Raw genomic sequence first — 24517 nt, 5'->3', positions numbered from 1 at the left:
TTTTTTTTTGTCATTGTTCAATCACTTGGGACAAAAAAAATGAATATTCAATGGGCTCAACATGCCTCTCAGCAAATTCCTTGGGATGTCTACTTTCCAAAATGGGGTCATTTGTGGGGGTTTTGTACTGCCCTGCCATTTTAGCACCTCAAGAAACGACATAGGCAGTCATAAATTAAAGGCTGTGTAAATTCCAGAAAATGTACCCTAGTTTGTAGACGCTATAACTTTTGCGCAAACCAATAAATATACACTTATTGACATTTTTTTTACCAAAGACATGTGGCCGAATACATTTTGGCCTAAATGTATGACTAAAATTGAGTTTATTGGATTTTTTTTAGAACAAAAAGTAGAAAATATCATTTTTTTTCAAAATTTTCGGTCTTTTTCCGTGTATAGCGCAAAAAATAAAAACGGCAGAGGTGATCAAATACTATCAAAAGAAAGCTCTATTTGTGGGAAGAAAAGGACGCAAATTTCGTTTGGGTACAGCATTGCATGACCGCGCAATTAGCAGTTAAAGCGACGCAGTGCCGAATTGTAAAAAGTGCTCTGGTCAGGAAGGGGGTAAAACCTTCCGGGGCTGAAGTGGTTAAGGACATGTTATTTCCTGGATATTAAACTTTATGATCAACTTCATTATTCCTTCTGTCACGTTCCTCTGCGGTTTACCTAATTATAGTAGACCCAACTCATGGGTTCACCGTAGACCTCCAGCTCACAAATGGTCAGGATTTCACTGCGCCCCGGGATCACCACACTGACGTATTGACCCTCCATCCCATTACAGAAGAAAGTTGACTTAGGATCAGTAATTTGGGTGACCGTACCGCACCTGTGGAAGACAAATAATGACCAACACAATGATACAGAAAACGTCACTTGTTCACCTATAAGAGATTTTCACAATGGGTTCATAGTATACATACGTCAATCGTTAAAAACTTCTTAAAAAAATAATAAATGTGGCCAGAAATACATCTTTTTATTTTTTAAATATTTATTTTATTTATTAAATACAGAGAATTGCTAAATCCTGGGGGGCAATCTCTATCTTTTGGGTATGCATTGCAGGCACTATGATCAATGAGAAGTTTAGGACTATTTTTAAAGATACTCATACAATGTATATCAAAGTATGGTCTCCTTGGGTGGGATATCATAGATCCATTGGATTTGACCATCTTACATAGTAGGTGAGGTTGAAAAAAGATGCAAGTCCATCAAGTCCAACCTATGTGTGTGATTATGTGTCAGTATTACATTGTATATCCCTGTGTGTTGCGGTCATTCAGGTGATTATCTAATAGTTTCTTGAAGCTATCAATGCTCCCCGCTGAGACCACCGCCTGTGGAAGGGAATTCCACATCCTTGCCGCTCTTACAGTAAAGAACCCTCTACGTAGTTTAAGGTTAAACCTCTTTTCTTCTAATTGTAATGAGTGGCCACGAGTCTTATTAAACTCTCTTCTGCGAAAAAGTTTTATCCCTATTGTGGGGTCACCAGTACAGTATTTGTAAATTGAAATCATATCCCCTCTCAAGCGTCTCTTCTCCAGAGAGAATAAGTTCAGTGCTCGCAACCTTTCCTCATAACTAAGATCCTCCAGACCCTTTATTAGCTTTGTTGCCCTTCTTTGTACTCGCTCCATTTCCAGTACATCCCTCCTGAGGACTGGTGCCCAGAACTGGACAGCATACTCCAGGTGCGGCCGGACCAGAGTCTTGTAGAGCGGGAGAATTATCGTTTTATCTCTGGAGTTGATCCCCCTTTTAATGCATGCCAATATTCTGTTTGCTTTATTAGCAGCAGCTTGGCATTGCATGCCATTGCTGAGCCTATCATCTACTAGGACCCCCAGGTCCTTTTCCATCCTAGATTCCCCCAGAGGTTCTCCCCCCAGTGTATAGATTGCATTCATATTTTTGCCACCCAAATGCATTATTTTGCATTTTTCTACATTGAACCTCATTTGCCATGTAGTTGCCCACCCCATTAATTTGTTCAGGTCTTTTTGCAAGATTTCCACATCCTGCGGAGAAGTTATTGCCCTGCTTAGCTTAGTATCGTCTGCAAATACAGAGATTGAACTGTTTATCCCATCCTCCAGATCGTTTATGAACAAATTAAATAGGATTGGTCCCAGCACAGAACCCTGGGGAACCCCACTACCCACCCCTGACCATTCTGAGTACTCCCCATTTATCACCACCCTCTGAACACGCCCTTGTAGCCAGTTTTCAATCCATGTACTCACCCTATGGTCCATGCCAACGCACCTTATTTTGTACAGTAAACGTTTATGGGGAACTGTGTCAAATGCTTTTGCAAAATCCAGATACACCACGTCTACGGGCCTTCCTTTATCTAGATGGCAACTCACCTCCTCATAGAAGGTTAATAGATTGGTTTGGCAAGAACGATTCTTCATGAATCCATGCTGATTACTGCTAATGATATCATTCTTATTACTAAAATCTTGTATATAGTCCCTTATCATCCCCTCCAAGAGTTTACATACTATTGATGTTAGGCTAACTGGTCTGTAATTCCCAGGGATGTTTTTTGGGCCCTTTTTAAATATTGGTGCTACATTGGCTTTTCTCCAATCAGCTGGTACCATTCCAGTCAATAGACTGTCTGCAAAAATTAGGAACAACGGTCTGGCAATCACCTGACTGAGTTCCCTAAGTACCCTCGGATGCAAGCCATCTGGTCCCGGTGATTTATTAATGTTAAGTTTCTCAAGTCTAATTTTAATTCCGTCCTCTGTTAACCATGTAGGTGCTTCCTGTGTTGTGTCATGAGGATAAACACTGCAGTTTTGGTTACTGAAGCCCCCCGATTCACTCGTGAAGACTGAGGAGAAGAATAAATTCAATACCTTTGCCATCTCCCCATCCTTTGTAACCAGATGTCCTTCCTCATTCTTTATGGGGCCAATATGGTCTGTCCTCCCTTTTTTACTGTTTACATACCTAAAGAATTTCTTGGGATTTTTTTTGCTCTCCTCCGCTATGTGTCTTTCATGTTCTATCTTAGCCGTCCTAATTGCACCCTTACATTTCTTATTGCATTCTTTATAAAGTCTGAATGCTGAGGATGATCCCTCAACCTTTTATTTTTTGAAGGCCTTCTCCTTTGCTTTTATATGCATTTTTACATTGGAGTTAAGCCATCCAGGATTTTTGTTTGCTCTTTTAAATTTATTACCCAATGCGATACATTGGCTAATGCCCTTATTTAATATGCTCTTAAAGCAAACCCATCTCTCCTCCGTATTCTTTGTTCCTAATATTTTATCCCAATTTATGCCTTTTAGCAAGGTTTGTAGTTTAGGGAAGTTGGCTCTTTTGAAATTCAGTGTCTTTGTGTTCCCTTCATGTTTCCTATTTGTGTGATTTATACTGAAACTAATTGACCTGTGATCGCTGTTACCTAAATTGCCCCGTATTTCCACATCTGTGATCAGGTCTGTATTGTTGGTAATCAGTAGATCCAGTAATGTTTTATTTCTAGTTGGTGCGTCTACCATCTGACCCATAAAATTGTCCTGCAAGACATTAAGGAACTGGCGAGCCTTAAATGAATGCGCGGTTCCCTCCGCCCAGTCTATGTCTGGATAATTAAAATCCCCCATTATGATAACACTTCCCATCCTTGCTGCTAATCCAATTTGTGATAGGAATCCGTCTCCACTTCCTTCCTCAGATTAGGGGGCCTATAGCATACTCCCAGTATTATTTTCCCCTTAGCTTCATCCCTTTGGAGCTCTACCCATAAAGATTCCACCTCCTCCCTAGCTCCCTCAGTGATGTCATCTCTCACATTCACTTGTACATTATTCTTGATATATAGGCATACCCCTCCCCCTTTTTTACCCTCTCTATCCTTGCGGTATAGGGTATACCCTTGAATGTTTGCCAGCCAATCATGAGAGCTGTTGAACCAGGTCTCTGAAATTCCCACAAAATCCAAATCCTCCTTGTACAACAGTATCTCTAGTTCACCCATCTTGTCCGCCATGCTCCTGGCATTAGTGAACATGCCACATAGTTTAGACTGGTCGCATATTGTCCTCGTATTGGGTGTTTCAAGATTGCAACTAGGACTTGCTACTATACTCACCTTGTGTTTTTGTGCTTTGGTTAACCTACCACTAATGCCCCCAATACTACCCTCTGGAATATCTTCCGCGCTGGCTATCACTGTCTCTGGACCCTCCCCCCCATCGCCTAGTTTAAAAACCCCTCTAACTTTTTGGCCATCTTCATTCCCAGCAGATCTGCACCCTCCTCATTTAGGTGCAGTCCGTCCCTTCTATAGTACCGGTTACCGACTGAGAAGTCGGCCCAGTCCTCCAGGAACCCAAACCCCTCCTTACTACACCAAGCCACTTGTTTACTTCCCTAATCTCCCTCTGCCTTTCTGGTGTGGCTCGATGTACCGGTAGTATTCCTGAGAACACTACCTTGGAGGTCCTTTTCCTCAATTTAGCACCTAAATCCCTAAAATCGTTCTTTAGGACACTCCATCTGCCTCTGACTTTGTCATTGGTGCCAACGTGCACCATGACAGCCGGGTCTTCCCCAGCCCCTCCCAGTAATCTGTCCACAAGATCCGTGATGTGCCGAACCCGAGTGCCCGGTAGACAATATACTGTTTGGCGCTTCAGGTCTTGGTTACAGATTGCCCTCTCTGTCCTTCTAAGAATTGAGTCCCCTACCACCAGAATCTGTCTTTCCTTTCCCTTTGCTGCCCCCCCACTCTCACTGGAGGAGTTCTTCCCCTGGCAGCTAGGAGAGTCCCTCATCTCCAGCAGTGCTGGTCCCTGACTGGTTTCACCAACGTCACTCAATGGAGCGTACTTATTGGGATGCTCCAGTCCTGGATCGGCCTCTCTGGCACTTCCCCCTCTACCCCTCCTGACTGTCACCCATCTACTCTTTGCTAGTGCCTGCACCTCTTTGTCTCCACCTGCCTCTGTGCTGGCCCCTGCCGGCACCTGCCGTGTACGTTCCTGGCTCACCTTTAGTATGGAGGGACTTCTCAGTGCTGACAGTTGCTTCCCCAGATTCAGAACCTGGGCTTCCAGGGAAACAATGTGCTTACATTTTGCACAGCAGTATTCGCCCTCGATCGGATGATCAAGGAACGCATACATGCGGCAAGATGTACAAAGAGTCGCCTCTCCACACCCGCCGGGCATCGTACCTATTGAATATAGTGAGGATTTGGGGATTTTACCCTGTCCAAATTACCTAACAGCTAGCTTCCTGGCACTAATACTCAAGACAATACACAGGTACACAACAAGACAATACACAGGTACACAACAAGACAATACACAGGTACACAACAAGATAATACACAGGTACACAACAAGACAATACACAGGTACACAACAAGACAATACACAGGTACTCACAGACCTACGTGCACTCGCAATACACAAGTATACAGTACACAATACACAAGTACTAACGATCCACACACACTACTCAGACAACACTCAGATACTCACACTACACAGGTACTATGACCCCTGTTATAACCTCCTGTTTTAAACTCTGTTTTTTTAACTCCCACTTATTCCAGATCCACTTACACCAAGTTCCACAGCTTCAGACTGAGCACGCTCAGACTGAGTCCTACAACCAGTTAAATAGGCACCTGTGAGCAATTAACCACACCCCTTAATTGATGGAACCAAAAAAAAAAAAAAGCTATTTAAAAAGTGACAGCAAAAGGCAAATTAAAAACTAAAAGGAAAAGCCCCAAAAATGCAACCCAGTAAACAAACAGCAAACAAACAGCAAACAGAAAACAAACAGCAAACAGCAAACAAACAGCAAACAGCAATTGTCTTTTCTGCTTCTCTGTGTTCTCCCTAGCATTAACCCCTCTTTCCTTTCATCCATACATCCATACCTCCTCCTTTTCTTTAGTCTCTAGTTCTCCTTCTGCTTTTCTTGTTTTTCTCTTTTGCGTCCACATTCCCCTTTTTACGCTATAGATTTTACATATTGGTTTTTTTTTGGGTGGTCTTCTGAGTCGGCCTATCTGCTAGGTGCCTTCTTTCTGTCTTTTTTGTTAACGCTCAGAAAAAGAAACAATAAAAATTTTGTAAGAGCAACTCTCAGAAATACTATCACTTACAGCATTTTTGAGAAGAGATTTTAGTCACTGTTGTTCCTCAATCTTTTCAGTAATGTCTGGCTACCTGCAGGAAGTGTCTAAAGTTAAACCCCCCTTCCAAAATCTTGGTGTGGCTGTCAAAACTACATGTCCCATTGTCAGGCCTGGACTGGCCATAGGGTACACCAGGCAGTTGCCGGGGCCACCAGGCTGCATGTCCCCCCAAATATGTCCCCCCAAATATGTTTTTTTTTTTTTTTTTTTTTAAACAATAATATTTATTGAGTTTTGGATTTACAGAAAATAAGACAAAAACCAGGAACAACATTTAGCATTCATCTATCGATATTTTGACTGTAGTAAAAAAAAAAAGAGAAAATTTAGGAAGGGAAGACACACAAAAATAAAAAAGGGGGAAGGGGGGGAGGGGAAAGGCAAGTAAAACCAAAGGGGGAGAATAACAACTCCCAGGGTAGTACTATAACTTACAATTACATTGTTCCAGCCTGGTTCGTAGGAACTATATCTTATACAAATGGCACTGTTTTCCTCCGCCCGTCACCCCCTTGGGAACTTACTGTGACTAGGCGGAGGTTCAGTCCCTGGAATTCAATATTTATTGGTGTGCTTCTAGCGTTTTGGTTCCTGTTATCGTCTAAACCCTCGAACCAGACTAGGAAAAGAAGGTAACAATGTTCATTATCCATATGAGAACTCTGGTAACTGTATAGAACTCAGCTGTTGAGTTATAATATTATTATAGCATATGTACTACCCGACTCGTATTATATTTTATACACCCATATGGGCTAAGTTCAAAACGAGTCATCAAACCTTTATAGAAAAACAGTCTTAGCAAAGAACCTGAGGAAAGAAAGAGGAAAGAGAAATAGGAAGGAGAAGAAAAAAAGGGGAAAGTGAGGCAGTGGGAGGGGGTGAGGGGAGGGGAGGTGGTGTGGACGCGCTCCTACGCGCCTCGGACGCCAGGCACGACCGGCATCCTACGTATTAGTAAGGTACCTTATCCAGGGGTCCCATATTTTATTAAATCCATTGATCTTATCCTTCAAGATTGCCGTAAGGCGTTCATTTACCATTATCCATGACAGTTTGGATTTTAGTAAGTAAAAGGGGACTGTGGGAGACCTCCAAGACTTGGCTATTGAAATCCTGGCCGCCACAAATATAAATGTGATTAGTCTACGGATTGACTTTGATGCCCCCTCCACTGGGCGTCCCAGCAGTGCGTGCAGAGGTGACTTAACTAGATTCACTTGTGTGAGGGAGTATATAAGATTATACGTGCGTATCCAAAATCTCCTCACTTTGGGGCACGTCCACCAAGTGTGGAACATAGTGCCGATTACCTTGCATCCTCTGAAGCACTGGGGGGATGCCCCCGGAACAAAAGTTGATATCCTCTCTGGGACCATGTACCATCGCATCATTACTTTATAGTTTGCTTCTATCAAGGAGGTATTAACAAGCGATTTAGATGCATTCTGTATTATTTTGCTCCATTCTTCCATGTCTAGATCAATATCCATGTCTTGCTCCCATTTATGCATATAGTACAGTTTAGGAGTAGATAATGTTAAGGTATTGTAGATCTGTGATATGTGACCAGTGTGCTTATCAAAATTCCTACAGAGGCTTTCCATTGGGGTGAATGTGGTGAGATCAGAGGTGCGATTCAAGGTCGCCAAGAAATGCCTTATCTGGGTAAAGCGAAAAAGTTCCGAATTAGGAAAGTCATATTTCTCTTGTAATGTTGATTTCGACAAAGCACCCCTATGGTCACAAAAATCTGCAATGCGCATTAAACCTTTATTGGTCCACCACAAAAAATTTTGGGGTTGGAGACCCGGAGTGAACAATGCATTTCCAAATAGAGGGGCCAATGGGGCGTGTTGGGACTTAAACCCATGAGCTGTCAGCAGTCTGTCCCATAGATTCAGGGAGAACGACAAGCTCGGGCACATGATGACCGGCCTGTCCTTCGCCTTCATCCACATTAAATGGCTAATCTCTCTGTCAGGGTACAGAGAGGATTCTATTGACATCCAAAGCGGTCTGGGCTGTTTTGTGTGGAATTTGATTAGTTGGGACAGTTGTGCTGCTTGAAAGTATTTAAGTAAATCGGGCATTCCCAGACCCCCTCTCAGCTTTGGTGTATGTAGTGTACGCCTGTTCACTCTGGGTCTCTTGTGTCCCCACACATAGTCCAACAATCTCCTCTGGAATGTTTGTAGATCTTTCCTTACTATTGCTATTGGGAGAGTCCTAAACAGGTATAACACCTTCGGTAAGACCGTCATTTTAATTGAGCACAGCCTTCCAAACCATGACGGAGGGTTGTTCGACCATTTTTTGAGGTCATCTAGTATTTTCCGAAATAGTGGGGGATAGTTATGTTTGTACAGTGTGGTGAGTGTTGGAGTAAGGAAGATGCCCAAATATGGCATTGTCTCCTTCTGCCATTTGAAAGGATAGGATTGTTGCAAGGCCTGTATTATGTGTGTTTGTAGAGAGACGTTAAGCGCCTGAGTTTTAGAGTGGTTCACTTTTAGTCCCGAGAATTCTGAGAAGTGCCGCAATACAACCTGTAGATTGGGTAGGGAGGTGACCGGGGAGGAGAGAAGTAGTAAAATGTCATCCGCGAACATTGCACATTTGTGCTCGCGGTCGCCACATCTCACTCCCAGTATATCCTGATGTTCCCGGATTTTAATGGCCAGTGGTTCCAGGGCTAAAATAAATATTGGGGGGATAGGGGACATCCCTGTCTAGTTCCTCTAAGTATCTTTATGTTTTGGGATTTATATCCCTTGACTACTATATTTGCTGTAAATTGTTTTAAGTGTGGTAAGGAAGTGAGGTCCAAACCCATATTTTCCTAAAATAAAAAAGAGATAGTCCCAGGATAGAGAATCAAATGCTTTGTGTAGGTCTAATGAGACCAGTAGTGCTCCTCTCCGGCCCCCTCCGTCCCAACCCGAGTTTAAGGCAGAGATTATATCAATAATGCGTCTAGTTTGGTCTGGTGCTTGTCTGTTCGGGACAAATCCCGTCTGGTCGGGGTGAATATATTTCGATATGAACGAATTCATGCGAGTGGTTAATATCTTGGTCAATATTTTGAGGTCGACGTTAATCAGCGATATGGGGCTATAGTTCGCGCAGTCTCCATGGTCTTTGTTCGGTTTAGGAATAACATGTATGAAGGCCTTGTTTTCATGGAGTGGTATTGGAGATCCCTTTCGTAGTGAGTTGTAAAAAGCACAGAGACGTGGAGCCAGGATTTCCGTATATTTGCGGTAATATTGGCCTGAGAATCCATCTGGACCCGGAGATTTCGACGGATTCAGGCATTTAATAGCCGCCGCTACTTCGTTCACCGTAAACTCTGACTCCATCATCTCAGTGTGGTCATTGGACAGAGTTGGGAGTGGTAAGTCCCTCAAAAATTCTTCTGCTTTGTTTGCGTTAAAGTCCGTAGGGGAGTTGTAGAGTCTAGAGTAAAATGTATAGAATTCCTGGAGTATAAGTTGGGGATTTTGTGTCACTTGTCCAGTCTGTAGTCTCAGTTTAGGGGGCGCTGGGTTGTAAGGCCTTGGGTTAAGTTTTCTTGCTAGTATTCTATTTGGTTTGTCCCCCATTGTGTAATAGCGGTGTTTGGCCCATCTGACATATTTTTCTGCTTTGGTAGTGAGACTCAAGTTTAACGCTGTTCTTGCTGTATCAATGTGGTGTCTAAGATCCATACGTGGGTTGGATTTTTGTTCATGTGTTAATCTATTTAACTCTTCTTCTTGTTGTTGAATTGTTTGTGTTCTTTCCCTTTTGACCCTGGTAGCTAGCTGTATAAATTTGCCCCGTAGGGTAGCCTTATGGGCTGCCCATACTATCTCTGGGGGAGAGGTCAAAGGGGTGTTTTCTTGGAAGTATTGTTGTATAGCTATTTCAATTTCCTTGGCAATTATTGGATCGCTCAATAGGGATTCGTTCAATCGCCAGGAGGGCAGTTTTGATTTAGACCATAGGTCTGATAGGTTCACTAGGACTGCGGAATGGTCCGACCATGCGATTGGTACTATTTTAGTCGATGATATGTATGGGAGTAATGGAGATAGTGTGAATAGGTGGTCAATGCGGGAGTATGATTTATGCACATGTGAGTAAAATGTGTAGTCTCGTTCTGTAGGGTGGGCATCTCTCCAGAGATCTATCAGGTCGTGGCTGTGGAGCAGACGTGCTAAGGTACTGCTTTGTTTAGGGGTGTGCTTCAGGAGTGTCTTTCGGGGGTCCGATTTATCTAAAATTTGATCGAGAGAGGTGTTGCTGTCTCCGCCTATCATCACATGACCAGCTAGGTGAGGTGTTATGACTTCTAGCATTGTATTGAAGAAGTTTATCTGTCCTACGTTGGGAGCGTAGTAAGAGAGAAAGGTGACCATACTATCATTGATCTTGCCAGCGACCATAATATAGCGGCCCTCTCTATCTCTTATCACATTGGAGGGGGCAAAGGGGACCCGCTTAGCAATGCATATGGCCACCCCTCTCTTTTTATCTGGTCCATTAGACAAAAAACTGTCGGGTATCTAGCGTTTAGGTATTTTGGGGCTGAAGTGCGAGAAAAGTGAGTCTCCTGTAAGAACAAAACATCTGCCCTCAATTTGTGGTATTGCTGAAAGGCCTTGGTCCGTTTAGTTGGGGAATTAAGACCTTGTGTATTGTGCGTCAGTATAGTGTAGGTTGGTTGATTTCTACAGGTCATGGTGGTTCGGAAGGCTGTACTCACGTTTTAGATGTTTCAGAGGGGTTGTCCGGAGAATTCCAGGATCGTACTCTCGGGTTGGTATGTGGTGCAGGAGCGCGTCCAGGGGGTAAAAATAGGAAAAGGGAAGAGAAAAGACAGAGTTAGAGATATAGAAACACAAATAATATAGTACTGTTTTTTGTTGTAACATTAAGTTAAACCTGTTAATTATACTGAAAACAGCATGGGGATTCCCTGTAGGGAAAAAAAAAGGAATAAGTAAAAAGTAGAGGAAAGGCGCCAAATGGGCACCGTCACATTGCATTGCAGTGTGGTTACAGGGGCCAAGAGCCCCTGTGTAGTTGTTGTGAGGTTGTCTCTCCGCTTGCAGTGGAGACAAGTTCACTTTTAGTGGCATGTGGTTCACCTCCGGCACTATTTTCTAGCTTCAGGAGGGGGTGAACTGGATCCACTCACTATTTGATTGGAAAGATTGACAACTTAGGCCAAACAGGATAACGCGGGGGGGGTGGTGGAGGCAATTCTGCTGGTAAAAGCAGGATTCCCTCTTAGGGGGCTGAGGCAACATAACTTATAACCTTAGATAGTGTAAACTTTTAAGTCTTAATAAGACAGGAACAGCTTCAGCGGGAACAGCGTCAGCAGGAACAATCAGATACTTGCATCTAGGTCTTCAAGAGAAGGTCTTGGACCAGCATTGGAATACACGGTCACGAGTATTGAAGTTGTGTGCTGCTTCTTGGGTAGCTTTCAGGTGACTGGAGGAGATTTCCTGGCTCTGGAGCTTCCCTGTCGGGACCACAGGGGGGAGATTGGTCGGCCCTCGTTGAACTGGACATTGGATCCCTGTGGTTCCATTTGAAGAAGGCCCAGATCTTGGAGCAGGGCCTCGCCGGACTGGAAGGAAGTGAATGAATGGGATTTGCCTTTATAAAATTATGACAGTCGGAATGGAAATGACCACCGATATTTGATCTGTCGGTTGATGAGTTGATTGAGTAGTGGCTTCAGAGCCCTCCTCTTCTGAATCGTTACCTGGGCTATGTCCGCGAAAATCTGGATCGGATGGCCCGAGACAGTTATATCTCCCTGGTTTCTTGCCTCCAGCATGATTCTTTCTTTGATACGGTAAAAGTGAGGCTTAACTATCACGTCACGTGGTAGTCCATCTTGTCTAGGGGCTGTCAGGGCTCGATGCACCCTGTCCAGTTCTAGTTGGTGGGGAGAAATGTCCGGTATCAGTTGTTTCATTAGGTCATGGATCGAATCTTCCAGGTCTAGTTCTGATTCTGGGAGGCCTCGCACACGGAAGTTATACCTCCTAGATCTGTTTTCCAGGTCTTCAATTTTTGCGTTTGCTTGGTCTAATTGGTCTTGCAGGGATGTGATCATTTTGGAGTTTTGGTTTACTCATTTTACTGTCCCATCCATTTTGGACTCGATCGTGTCCAGTCTCTCCCCTATATTTTGGAAGTCATCTTTCATACCCGTAGTGATGATGTTGCATGCTTTGGATAGTTCCTGCTGTAGAAGTGCTGAGAATCTGGCAAGGAGAACTGTGTCTCCCGAATATCCAGTTGCAAGGGCTGGTTGTTGTGAAGGAGGCCCGCTGTTTTGACTCAGGGCTATTTCAGCCAGTTCGGCCATTTGCCTATCTGTGGAGGAGGCAGGGGAATCTGTAAATAATAATGGCCTGTCCGAGGAGCCCGATAGTGGGGACATCTGTGGGTGCTCACTCTGTGGGGAGAAAGGTCCCTCCTGGGACTGGGAAGAGAAGGGGTCCCTGTGCACCTCTGCTAGGAATGTGATTGCAGAATGATTAGGTTCCTTCTGCTGTATCTGCGTTTGAGATCTCTCTTGTGTGTAATTTCCCATGTCAGGCGCCATCTTAGGCAGGGGGGGCCGCTGCTGTAGCTGGGGACTAACCTTTTCAGGTGCAGTTAGCTGCTGTGATGGCTGCTGGGTCTCCCAGTTCTGCTGGTGGGCTTGAGTGTTGTGGCCCTCAGAACGACCTCCTCCCTGTTGTGTGGTGGGCTGTGGGGTCCGCCGCTGTGCTGGGGCTCCGCCGCGTGTAATGTCTCCCTTCCCCGGCGCCATCTTGGGAGAGGGAGACTGCTGGGCCTTAGAAGCGTGGGTATTCCTGGGGTGCTGTGGGGGATTTCGGTTGTTTCCCGGTCCCCTCCGCTGCATCATATGCTCCCAGACACCTAGATATAGGTTCGGTGGTGGTCCGCTCGTCCCCTGTAGCTTACTATTGAGCTGTTCTGGCCGGAGGTGTGCGGAGCGGAGTCAGTGCATGTCCGACCTCGGCGCCGCACGCATGCGCACCCCCAAATATGTTTTTGTATATTGTAATAGACCCTGACCAGGTTTTTTTGGGCTGGAGCACCCCTCCCCCCTCCTCATTACCTCTTTATTAGTGATCACCAGTGCATAGCAGGAATCCCTTCAGTTGTCCCACATAGAGGAGTTTGGCTCCCATGGTTGAGACGCAAGATCTTTCATTCTATTACTAGGGTAGGACCCACTAATTCGGGATACTTTGTCGCAGTAAGTGGGCTTAGCACTATATGACCATATAGTGTGACCAAACCCCTGTATTTTTTTGAATATGTTCAGGTGTTTTTAACTAGCCTTGCAGGATAAATGTAATTCTTGAATGTGTGCACTGTAATCTGTTCTGTACTTGCAGAAGCAGCCTGTTGGGGATCGGGCCCTGTGGCGGGAGGTGGGCGGTGGCCGTGGTTCAGACAGGGCTGATGCAGGCCATGGTCGCCTCTTGCCTCCCACTGCGTGGCCATGCCTGTGTCTCTTCTACTGGTGTAGAGTGACGATCTGTATCCTCTGCAGTAACTGCAAATGTGCCAGATTTAGGCAAAACAAGCCGAGCTGCACCCAAAGAGGTCATTGAACTTAGTCAACTCCTTATATGCTGAATGGTGGCTGGTGGTATTTTTTGACCCGGTCGGGTCACCTGCACCTTCCCCCCGGCCGGTCACCTGACCACAACACTTACCCCGGGTGACCGACTTCCCCTGTGTCTCCTCTACTCGCGTCTCCTCCCTCCTCCTCCTCCTCCCGGTGGCCAGCGTATCTTCTCCTTTCAGCCAATCCGGAAACGGGTCTCAGACCCGCTTCCTGATTGTCCGGGGGGAGGATTCGTGTGACAATAGCGAATTTTCATTTGATAGTGTCACACGACTGAGTGAGCCCACCCTATTTTGAAGCCTATTAGAGCCTCTGGCTCTAATTAATCAAGTGCTTCAAACCCCAACCCCTCCCCCCCCAATTGGAATCCATGCATCTGGCGCCCTGCATGTACAGTGCCTTGCAAAAGTATTAGAAAAAAAATACTTCAGAATACTTTTCAGAAATAAAAAACTGATAATTGGCATGTGCATATGTATTCACCCCCTTTGTTATGAAGCCCATAAAAAGCTCTGGTGCAACCAATTACCTTCAAAAGTCACATAATTAGTGAAATGATGTCCACCTGTGTGCAATCTAAGTGTCACATGATCTGTCATTACATATACACACCTTTTTGAAAGGCCCCAGAGGCTGCAACACCTAAGCAAGAGGCACCACTAACCAAACACTGCCATGAAGACCAAGGAACTCTCCAAACCAGTAAGGGACAATGTTGTTGAGAAGTACAAGTCATGCCGCGTACACACGACCGGACTTTCCGTCAGAATAGACTCCGACGGTCTTTCCGACGGAGTTCCGCTGAAACGGACTTGCCTACACATGATCACACCAAAGTCCGATTGCTTAGAATGCGATGACGTACGACGGGACTAGAAAAAGGAAGTTAAATAGCCAGCAGCCAATAGCTGCCCTTGCGTTGTTTTTTGGTCCGTCGGACTAGCATACAGACAAGCGGTTTTCCCGATAGGAACTGATTCCGTCGGAAAGATTTGAAACATGTTCTATTTCTAGGTCCGTCAGAATTTTAGAAAGAAAGTCCAATGAAGCCCACACACGATCGGAATGTCCGACGGAATTATTCCATCTGACCTTTTCTGACGAAAAGTCCGGTCGTGTGTATGCGGCATTAGGGTTAGGTTATAAAAAAATATCCAAATCTTTCATGATCCCTAGGAGCACCATCAAATCTATCATAACCAAATAGAAAGAACATGGCACAACAGCAAACCTGCCAAGAGGCGGCCGCACACCAAAACTCACAGACCGGGCAAGGAGGGAATTAATCAGAGAGGCAGCACAGAGACCTAAGGTAACCCTGGAGGAGCTGCAGAGTTCCACAGCAGAGACTTGAGTATCTGTACATAGGACGACAATAAGAACACCATCCCATCCCCATCATGCTGTGGGGATGTTTTTCAGCAGTCGGGACTGGGAAACTGGTCAGAGTTGAGGGAAAGATGGATGGTGCTAAATACAGGGATATTCTGTGTGTGATTTGAGGCTAGGACAGAGGTTCACCTTCCAGCAGGACAATGACCCCAAACACACTGCTAAAGCAACACTTGAGTGGTTTAAGAGGAAACATGTAAATGTGTTGGAATGGCCTAGTCAAAGCTCAGACCTCAATCCAATAGAAAATCTGTGGTCAGACTTAAAGATTGCTGTTCACAAGTGCAAACCATCCAACTTGAAGGAGCTGGAGCAGTTTTGCAAGGAGGAAAGGGCAAAAATCCCAATGGTAAGATGTGGCAAGATCATAGAGACTTATCCAAAGCAACTTGGAGCTGTGATGGCCGCAAAAGGTGGCTCTACAAAGTATTGACTTTAGGGGGGTGAATAGTTATGCACATTGACTTTTTCTGTTATTTTATCCTATTTGTTGTTTGCTTCACAATAAAAAAAACATCTTCAAAGTTGTGGCATGTTCTGTAAATTAAATGATGCAAATCCTCAAACAATCCATGTTAATGCCAGGTTGTGAGGCAACAAAACACGAAAAATGCCGAAGGGGGTGAATACTTTTGAAAGGCACTGTAGATTAGGGGGATGGATGCATGAACAGGGGGGTGTGGCCCCTGTGTGTCCCTTATGGACAGACAAGGAGTCTTAGGACTCCCAGCAGATCGGGTCTCAGGGCTCGCTTCCTGTTCGGCCGGGAGGAGAAGCAACGGCCCGGAGCGAGGAGTGAGGTAGCTGGAGTGAGGAGCAGCAGCCCTACCCTGGATCCTTGTCATCTGCCTCCTAAGGTAAGGAGGCCTCTTACCGCTACCTTCCCGTCCGTCTCCTGGGGGGGTGATCGCCACCCCTTTCCCTTTCATCTTCCGTGGGGGAGGGGGAATTACTGCCTTCCTGTCTGCCCCCCCCCCCGCCCCCAAAATAGTGAGCACCAGCCGCCACTGCTTTTATTCCTTTCTGTATTTATTGCAATATGTTTCCATTTCATATGTAGTGCATTTTTTTTAAAATAATGAAACATAAAAACAAAATGGATCCAAATTATTTGGATCATTCGTTACATTATTTTGGATGCTTCAAACATCTCAATTAAACAAATTAATTCCATATTTAGTTTCCTTATAATTTATTTCAGATTTGTTGAAATTTCGTTGCTATTGTGATTCAGAGATTCATATACCTCCGAATCTCCGAATAACGAAAATTTCAATTCGTAATGAAGTCTATACATCAGTGCGATAGATAAAAGAGGAGTGTTGAGGGGATCTGTTCCCTATTGTACCCACAGCAGACTCAGGTATTCGGGTTCTTGCACAAGAAAATGTTACAGTTTATGCCTCTGAAAGATGAATTTAGCAGAAGATATCAGACCAAAGGAGAAGAAATCAGGAAAGTCATAGCAGTTCAGATACACCTGTCATTGAATTCTAAGTGATCTCAAATGCATCTCAAACTGAGGCCATCGACATAAGCCCAAAGACCCTTGACATAGGTACCCTTACAGTTTGTTGTCCTTGTGGTACTCACACTGGGTTGTTATTGTCTGGAGAATTTCCAACTAGGACCTTTGCACCCATCAGCCGTTCCATACAGCAGTCCGTCCGTCCAGTGAGTACAACATGAACTACTTTGTATTTATGTTTCATGTCTAGCCTCCACCAGGGCGACTGGTCATTCCTTGTGTGGGAACAGAAGCCATGCTGAAAGTTTGTATCTTTCACACTATCAATGGCCCTGTAAGCGTAAGCTATAGGCGTAAAGGGTTGCAAATCGGAGCTCTGTGAGGCTTCCCCAGTTCTGGCGATATTAAAGGCTGAAAAAGAAAAACAGGAGACACTCAATAATTATACATTTTGGGGTCCATTGGATGAACGAATGTTACAAATATCTGTACAGCTCCTCAAAACTTATATTCTGTGTAATATAATTATCTCCTATGTTAGCAAGCGCCATCTAGTGGCTGTAATGTTTTTTTTTTTTTTTTAGACGTCTCAAACAGGCACAAAATGCATTATGGCCACTAGATGGCGCTTACAAACATAGAAGATAATTATACAGAATACGGCAAGATTTGTTGGAGCTGTGCAGATATTTGTCACATTCTTTCAGCACACTTTTTTATACACTTAACCCATAATGTTTTTCCATTGTTCTAAATCAATAAAAGAAAAAAATAATTTTACTTGTCAAGTAGTGAAGCTTCCCTCCAACCACTCTGCATATTATTTTATAAATACTGTGATTCTGTACTTGCCAAATATGCAAACGTTACACTCTCTGGACGCTTGGCTGTGAGGCTGTCATCACACTCCTTTCAAGGGGCGCCTTCCTGTGACCTCAGCACGCCGCTCTGGTTTGTACGCGCATTGGTCGGGCGAGACGGGAGTGTTGCTAAAAAATTCCCCCCATGGTGACTGCAGCCCACCAACCTGCATTCATCATTATTTAAATACTCTGGTTTACACCAGTTACAATATGTACTTAACTTCTTGCCACACCATGCCCTTCCTCCATGACTCTTCTTGTTTTTAGAATAATAAGTTTTTCTCAAGCAAATAAGCAAACATTCTCAGCCTAGATGAACATCTCTCTCTGATTATGCCCCTGAAGAAGGATTGTACAGATATTAAGTACCCCGAAACGCGTAGGGCCTGAGAAGAGCTTCTTTCATCACATTTGTTTTGTCCTAATTGCTTATGATGGCTATTATGTAGTTTTTACTATGTTAGTCCATACATTTACTGCTTGTTTTTATTTCAATGTACCTGTGATTTTGAATAAAATTTAAATCTTTTTTATATCGCTCCTTATCTTCTATACACTTTATTACTCCTTACTTTTGCAAGTGCCAGTAAAGTCCACCTAGGGGAACCCTTTTGCTTTTTGTCTATAGACTATTGGACGTGGCACGGCTCCCTTGCCTAAAACTGGTTGGTCACCCCCCTTTGTTGCCATATTATTTTATAAATACTGTGATTCTGTACTTGCCAAATATGCTGCAGAAATCTCCCTCCCCTGAGTCTGGCTGCAACCATTTAAGCTGTGGGCAGATGAAGCTGCTGCCTGTTCACTTCCTGGATTTACACAGAGGCAGACCTCCAGCTCTGCAGCTCTCATTGGCCCTCTTATGACTCACCCCCCTCCCTTGCTGGCAAACTCTCACGAGAGTGAGAGAGAGAGAGAGAGTGAGAGAGAGAGAGAGAGCTGTGTATGATGTCATAATCCTAGTCTAATGACCAGACAAGAAACAGGAAGTGGGCTGTATAAGGTATTTACTGGCAGAAAGAAAATGTTTTACTATCCAAAGTTAAAACAACAATAAGGGCAGAAGATTTAATAGATGGAAAGATGAAAAAAATGACTGAAGTTCCGCTTTAAAGTGATTGTTATTTTATTTTTTTCCTTTACAAACATGTCATACTTACATGCTCTGTGCAGTGGTTTTGCACAGAGTGGCCCCGATCATTCTCTCGCATACCCCCTCAGCGCTCTGGGCCCTTCCCCCTGGCCCAGTGCCCCAAATGCTGTGGCGGTACTCGTGCATGCTCGCTCCCGAGCCTACTCTCTGTGTCTTCACGGCTCAGCCCCACCCCCCCACTCCCACCTCACTGGCTGTAATTGACATTGATATTGGCATCTCAGCCAATCAGGAGGGAGAGACCCCGGAGAGCCTCGGGTCTTGTGCACATCACTGGGTCAAGATCATGCTAAGATAAGTTTTGGGGGGCTAAGGGGGAGCTGCCCACTGAAGGTTGTTGACCTTCATGCATATGCATGAAGGTCAACAACCTTCACTCCTGAAAAACACTATAAATAATTCAGCTCCAGAAGGTTTTACCCCCTTCATGACCAGGCCATTTTTTTGCAGCACTGCAATAATTTACAGTAGGTGACTGCGATATTGTGTCAATCTTGCCGCTGTTATCGGCGAGATTTGACACCTGCGAACCCCATCGCGGGACCCAGCGCTGAGCTGACTTGCTCATCAGGAAAGGAAAACTTTTTTTTCCTTTTGCGATGAATGTCAGGCAGTGCTGACAGCTGTCTGCTATAAATCATGAGGGGGAACGCCACCCCAAATTTTAAATAAAAAACCAGCATGGGTTCCCCCCAGGGGCATATCAGGCCCTTAGGTCTGGTATGAATTTTAAGGGGAACCCCCTACTCCGAAAAAAAAAAAGCTTGGGGGTCCCCCAAAATCCATACTAGACCCTTATCCGAGCACGCAGCCCGGCCGGTCAGGAAAGGGGGTGGGGACGAGCGAGCGGCCTCACCCCTCCTGAACCGTACCAGGCCGCATGCCTTCAACATGGGGGGTGGGCACTTTGGGGCAGGGGGGCACCCTGCAGCCCCCCCACCCCAAAGCACCTTGTCCTCATGTTGATGAGGACAAGGACCTCTTCCCGACAACCCTGGTCGTTGGTTGTCGGGGTCTGCGGGCGGAGGGCTTATCGGAATCCAGGAGCCCCCTTTAATAAGGGGGCCGCCAGATCCCGGCCCCCCACCCTATGTGAATGAATATGGGTACATCGTACCCCTGCCCATTCATCTGGGGGAAAAGTGTCAATAAAAAAACACACTAGACAGGTTTTTAAAGAAATTTATTAGGCAGCTCCAGGGGTCTTCTTCCGACTTTGCGGGTCTTCTTCCGACTTCTCCACTCTCTTCTCCCCCTCTCCGGCCTCTTCTCCCGGTGAATACGTTTTTTATTTAAAATGTGGAGCGACGTTCCCCCTCATGATTCATACCAGACAGCTGACAGCACTGTCTGTCGCTCATCGCGAAAGGAAAAAAAAGTACCCTGTCACCGAGAACCAGCGCGATGGGATCGCGCTGGAAACACATTCTCGCGGTCACGTACTGTAACTGACAATTGCGCAGTTCTACGACGCTGTACCCATATAAAATGTACGTCTTTTATTCCCTACAAATAGAGCTTTCTTTTGGTGGTATTTGATCTAATTCTGGAATTGCTGCACTTCTCTCTTCTGTCACTAGATGGCCGGGTATCTGGTGGCATTAGATAAGACAAGGGCTTTGCAAGGACAGATTAGGAATGGATGGGGTGTCTCAGCCAATGGGCAGGGATTTTCTTGGGTCCCTTGGCCTGCAGAGAGACCCTTTTTATTTGGGTGAGGTCAGGTGATCTGGGTTCTGTGCCACCTGGACGGCTGTCTGGGTGGACGTGTGGTGTGCTGCCCAGAACCTGAGGCCTATCCCAGGGACATCTGGCTGCTATACAGTAGCAGAAGAGAAAAAAAAAAAAGGCAGCTCCTGCGCACAGATGGATCACCATATGTAGTAGGCTGAGCACTGGCCTTGCTGCCCTCAAGGATGGGGATCCTAGTGAAAACCGAAATAAAAAGAAGACAAAAGCGCACCAGCCTAGTGCATTAACTTTTAAAACATTTATTTGATAAAAAATAATAAAGGAAATAACTCACAGGCGATTGGTGGAGGAGGCACAACATAAAATCGCACCGGTATACAGTCTGCGATTTGGAATGAGCAGAACCTTCCAGGGGTCGTGGAGGAACGCACAGACGCTGCAATCCGCTAACGCGTTTCGAGGGGAATGTCCCCTCTTCCTCAGAGCTATGCAGTGCCGGTGCGATTTTATGTTGTGCCTCCTCCACCAATCGCCTGTGAGTTATTTCCTTTATTATTTTTTATCAAATAAATGTTTTAAAAGTTAATGCACTAGGCTGGTGCGCTTTTGTCTTCTTTTTACATCTGGCTGCTAGGCTGTCTGAGTATCCAGGGCCAGGGACCCAACCAGCGGACGTGACACTTGCAGAGTAGCCTTGCGTGCCAAGCCAGGGACAGAGCAGGCCAGTGGGGTGACGCTTGAGGAGTATCTGTGAGTGCCAAGCTAGGGACTCAGCAGGGACGCGGGGTGACGCTTGAGGAAGATACTCAGTGAGAAGACTGGAAGAGCTCAGGAGATCCAGTGGCAGTGGATCAACAAGTCTAGTGAGAGAGACCGGGAGCTCAGTTGAGTGAAGATCTACAAGAAGGAGATTGTAGAGGAAGTGAAAGAGTTCATTGTAACCTTTGTTAGGAACTGTTCAAGATTGTTGCCAAAGAGGACAGCGTGTCTACCTATAGAAGTCTCGGAGTCTAACAATTAACATTGAAACTACTAAAGGGTGTCCTGGCACTAAACCCTCTCTCCCACAGTTCTGTTTAAGAGACAATAAATCCCTTTATTTTAAAGGGGCTCAGTAGAACCCAGGGCCGGTGCTACCACTAGGCAAACTAGGCGGCCGCCTAGGGCGCCCTGCTGCCTAGGGGGCGCCCGGCCACTGGTTTTCCTACTCTCTTCTCTCTGCAGCAAGCAACTAAGTCTCAGCATCAGCAGGCAGCCGCAGCTCCGTTCACACATAGTGTCAGAGGTGCAGCAGTGGTGGAGGACTGTGTCTGCGTTCCGAATCCCGTAGCAAGCAAACATTCATTGATGGGCGCTGGTGAGGCTGCATTTGATGGGCACTGGTGAGGCTGCATTTGATGGGCACTTTATTAAAAAGGTGGGATTTACATGGGCAGGGAAAAGGGAGTGGAGTCACCCGGGGGGGGGGGCAAAATGAGGTTTCGCCTAGGGTGTCAAAAATCCTTGCACCAGCCCTGGTAGAACCCCCCACTCAACAGACCACCGACTCTTTAGTACCCCTGTTCAGCAGATCCAGAGCTTATTAGTACTCAAGAAGTGTCTGGTGTCCATGAATCTACCTTGAATTACACCCACCATCCCTCGTAACTCACTCTACATATCTACATAGAAGGATGTCAGCTATTCCTAACTCTTGAGGTTCTCATTAGACCAAAGTGGGCTCGGGACTTGGCTACACATCTGCAGATAGAAGTTTAACCCTTTGATCTGCAGATGAATAAACAGAATGATACACAAGTCACAATATGTTAGATTGTATCTTTCTGTAGCCTCTGAGCAAATGTTTTATAAATACTGTCAGACTGGGATTTTTTTTCACAGCTTAAAGTGGACCTTCAGTCATTTTTTTATCTTTTCATATATTAAAACCTCTGCCCTTGTTGTTGTTTTAAGTTTGGATAGTAAAATATTTTCTTTCTGCCAATAAATCCCTTATACAGCCCACTTCCTGTTTCTTGTCTGGTCATTAGCCTAGGCTTATGACATCATGTACAGCTCTCTCTCTCTCTCACTCTCGTGAGAGTTTGCCAGGAAGGGAGTGGGGTGAGTCGTAAGAGGGCCAATGAGAGCTGCAGAGCTGGAGGTCTGCCTCTGTGTAAATCCAGGAAGTGAACAGGCAGCAGCTTCATCTGCCCACAGTTAAAATGGTTGCACCCAGACTCAGGGGAGGGAGATTTCTGCAGCATGTTTGGCAAGTACAGAATCACAGTATATAAAAAATCATGTGCAAAGTGGTTGGAGGGAAGCTTCAGAATGGCAAAAATGTTTTTATTACAAATTGTGTTAGCAGACTGCAGTTTCTCTTTAAAGTGATTGTAAATGATCACCTTGTAAAATATATTTAGGGTTGTTAACAGAAATCTTCCAGGAGTTATTTTTATTTACTAGTATCTGCCATGAGAATGTATTCAGACCACCCCCCCACACACACACACACCACCACCACCACTATCTAGTGCACCACAGTTATTTTCTATATTTATATTATTCCTTATTTACCTCCAGGATCAATTTTAACTTTGCACCAAGCCAGACCCAAAGAGCCCAGGAATAGAACAGCAACCAGAGTCTTCATTCTGGAGGAGACATCAGGACACACAAAGTCCATTATCATTCTAAAACAGTAAAATAATACAGACATATATTCGTCTACAATAAATCAATCAATAGGTTAATCAAACGATTATAATAAAAACAGTCATTAGAAAATAACTCCAGGAATGTCTTACTCCTCTTTCCCCAGTCAGTAAAGGCTTTATTCTAGGGACATTCAAACAAACAGCTGAACTTTTGCACATCGAACCCTCTGTTCAGTGGGAACTGAGCATCATATGTAAAGGTGGTATCTCTAATGCTTCTATACAGGGCCGTCTTTAATATTGATTGGACCCTGGGCAAACATTTTCTTGCCCCTCCCTGCACAATTTTACTCTTTCATTACACAGGACCCCTCCATACTACCCCCTTTATTAGACAGAATCCCCTCCCCCTTACTACCCCCATCATTACACAGGACCCCTTCCCTCATACTACCCCCTTCATTAGACAGGACCCCCTCCCCCTTACTACCCCCATCAGTACACAGGACCCCCTCCCTCATACTACCCCCATTATTACACAGGACCCCCTCACCTTTACTACCCCATCATTACACAGGATCTCCTACCTCATACTACCGCCATCAGTACACAGCCCCCCTCCCCCTCACTACCCCCATCATTACACAGGATCTCCTCCCCCCTACTACCCCTATCATTACAAAGGACCCCCTTCCCCATACTTGCCCCTCCATCATTACACAAGACCCCCTCTCCTTCCTCCTCAGACTGCTGCATTGCCCCACCCATAGTCTCACCTTAAGAGTGTCTCCAACAAACCCTCTGGTGCAAAAGTTCTTAAGCGGGCCGATGATCTGCAGCTTATTGGACATGGTGAATGAATGGGGTTGGTATGATTGTGCCCAGGACTGACAGATGCTCTCCCGGGGCAAGGTTTACCTTACCTAGCTGGCCAATCGCTGCACAGGCTGCAGACATAACACCCAACCAAACACCAGTGCCCCCAACATTCAGTTCCACCCTCATCTCCTGAATGATTGCCAAATCACAACTTATCAACTATTTGCGGGCAGCACATGCTCAAGGGGCAGCTTAGCTGTTTGGGTCCCACAACAATGACTGGGCCCAGGGCAGCTGCCTCTTTTGCCCCACATTAAAGATGGCCCTTCTTCTATATATAACGGCTTTCCACTGTTACTAAGGCAGCCCCGGGTGCTTAAACCCACAACGTCCCTAGGAACCACTGGCATCACCAGGAACCCCTGCCAACTAAGCAAAGGGGCGGGGATAGCAGTGACATCAATGCCCAAATATAGCCATGGCCAGAATGGGGCAATGATGTCACCACTATTCCCATTCCTTCTCTGATATAGCTGATGACAGCTCAGGGAGATAATTAGGAGTACCATCGGGCTTCGTCATCCTTTTTTTTTTTTCAGTGGGCATCATGATTGACAATGGATTTACAACGAGGGACT

At 45.3% G+C, this 24517-nt stretch overlaps 1 protein-coding gene across 1 annotated transcript in view; it reads right to left on the bottom strand.

Moving 5' to 3' along the window:
- Positions 1-24517, bottom strand: part of LOC141144081 (fucolectin-3-like) — a 63818-nt gene that overhangs the window by 6471 nt on the left and 32830 nt on the right. Inside the window, exons 2-4 of the mRNA XM_073629446.1 lie at positions 22981-23057; positions 16839-17124; positions 676-838 (exon numbers count right to left, since the gene is read on the bottom strand). Coding sequence (XP_073485547.1) covers positions 676-838; positions 16839-17124; positions 22981-23057 — 526 coding nt within the window. The remainder of the gene's footprint in view (positions 1-675; positions 839-16838; positions 17125-22980; positions 23058-24517) is intronic.

Source organism: Aquarana catesbeiana, linkage group LG05 (genome assembly GCF_042186555.1).
Source record: "Aquarana catesbeiana isolate 2022-GZ linkage group LG05, ASM4218655v1, whole genome shotgun sequence".
Lineage (NCBI taxonomy): Eukaryota > Metazoa > Chordata > Amphibia > Anura > Ranidae > Aquarana > Aquarana catesbeiana.
This window is presented reverse-complemented; position numbering and strand designations above follow the sequence as displayed.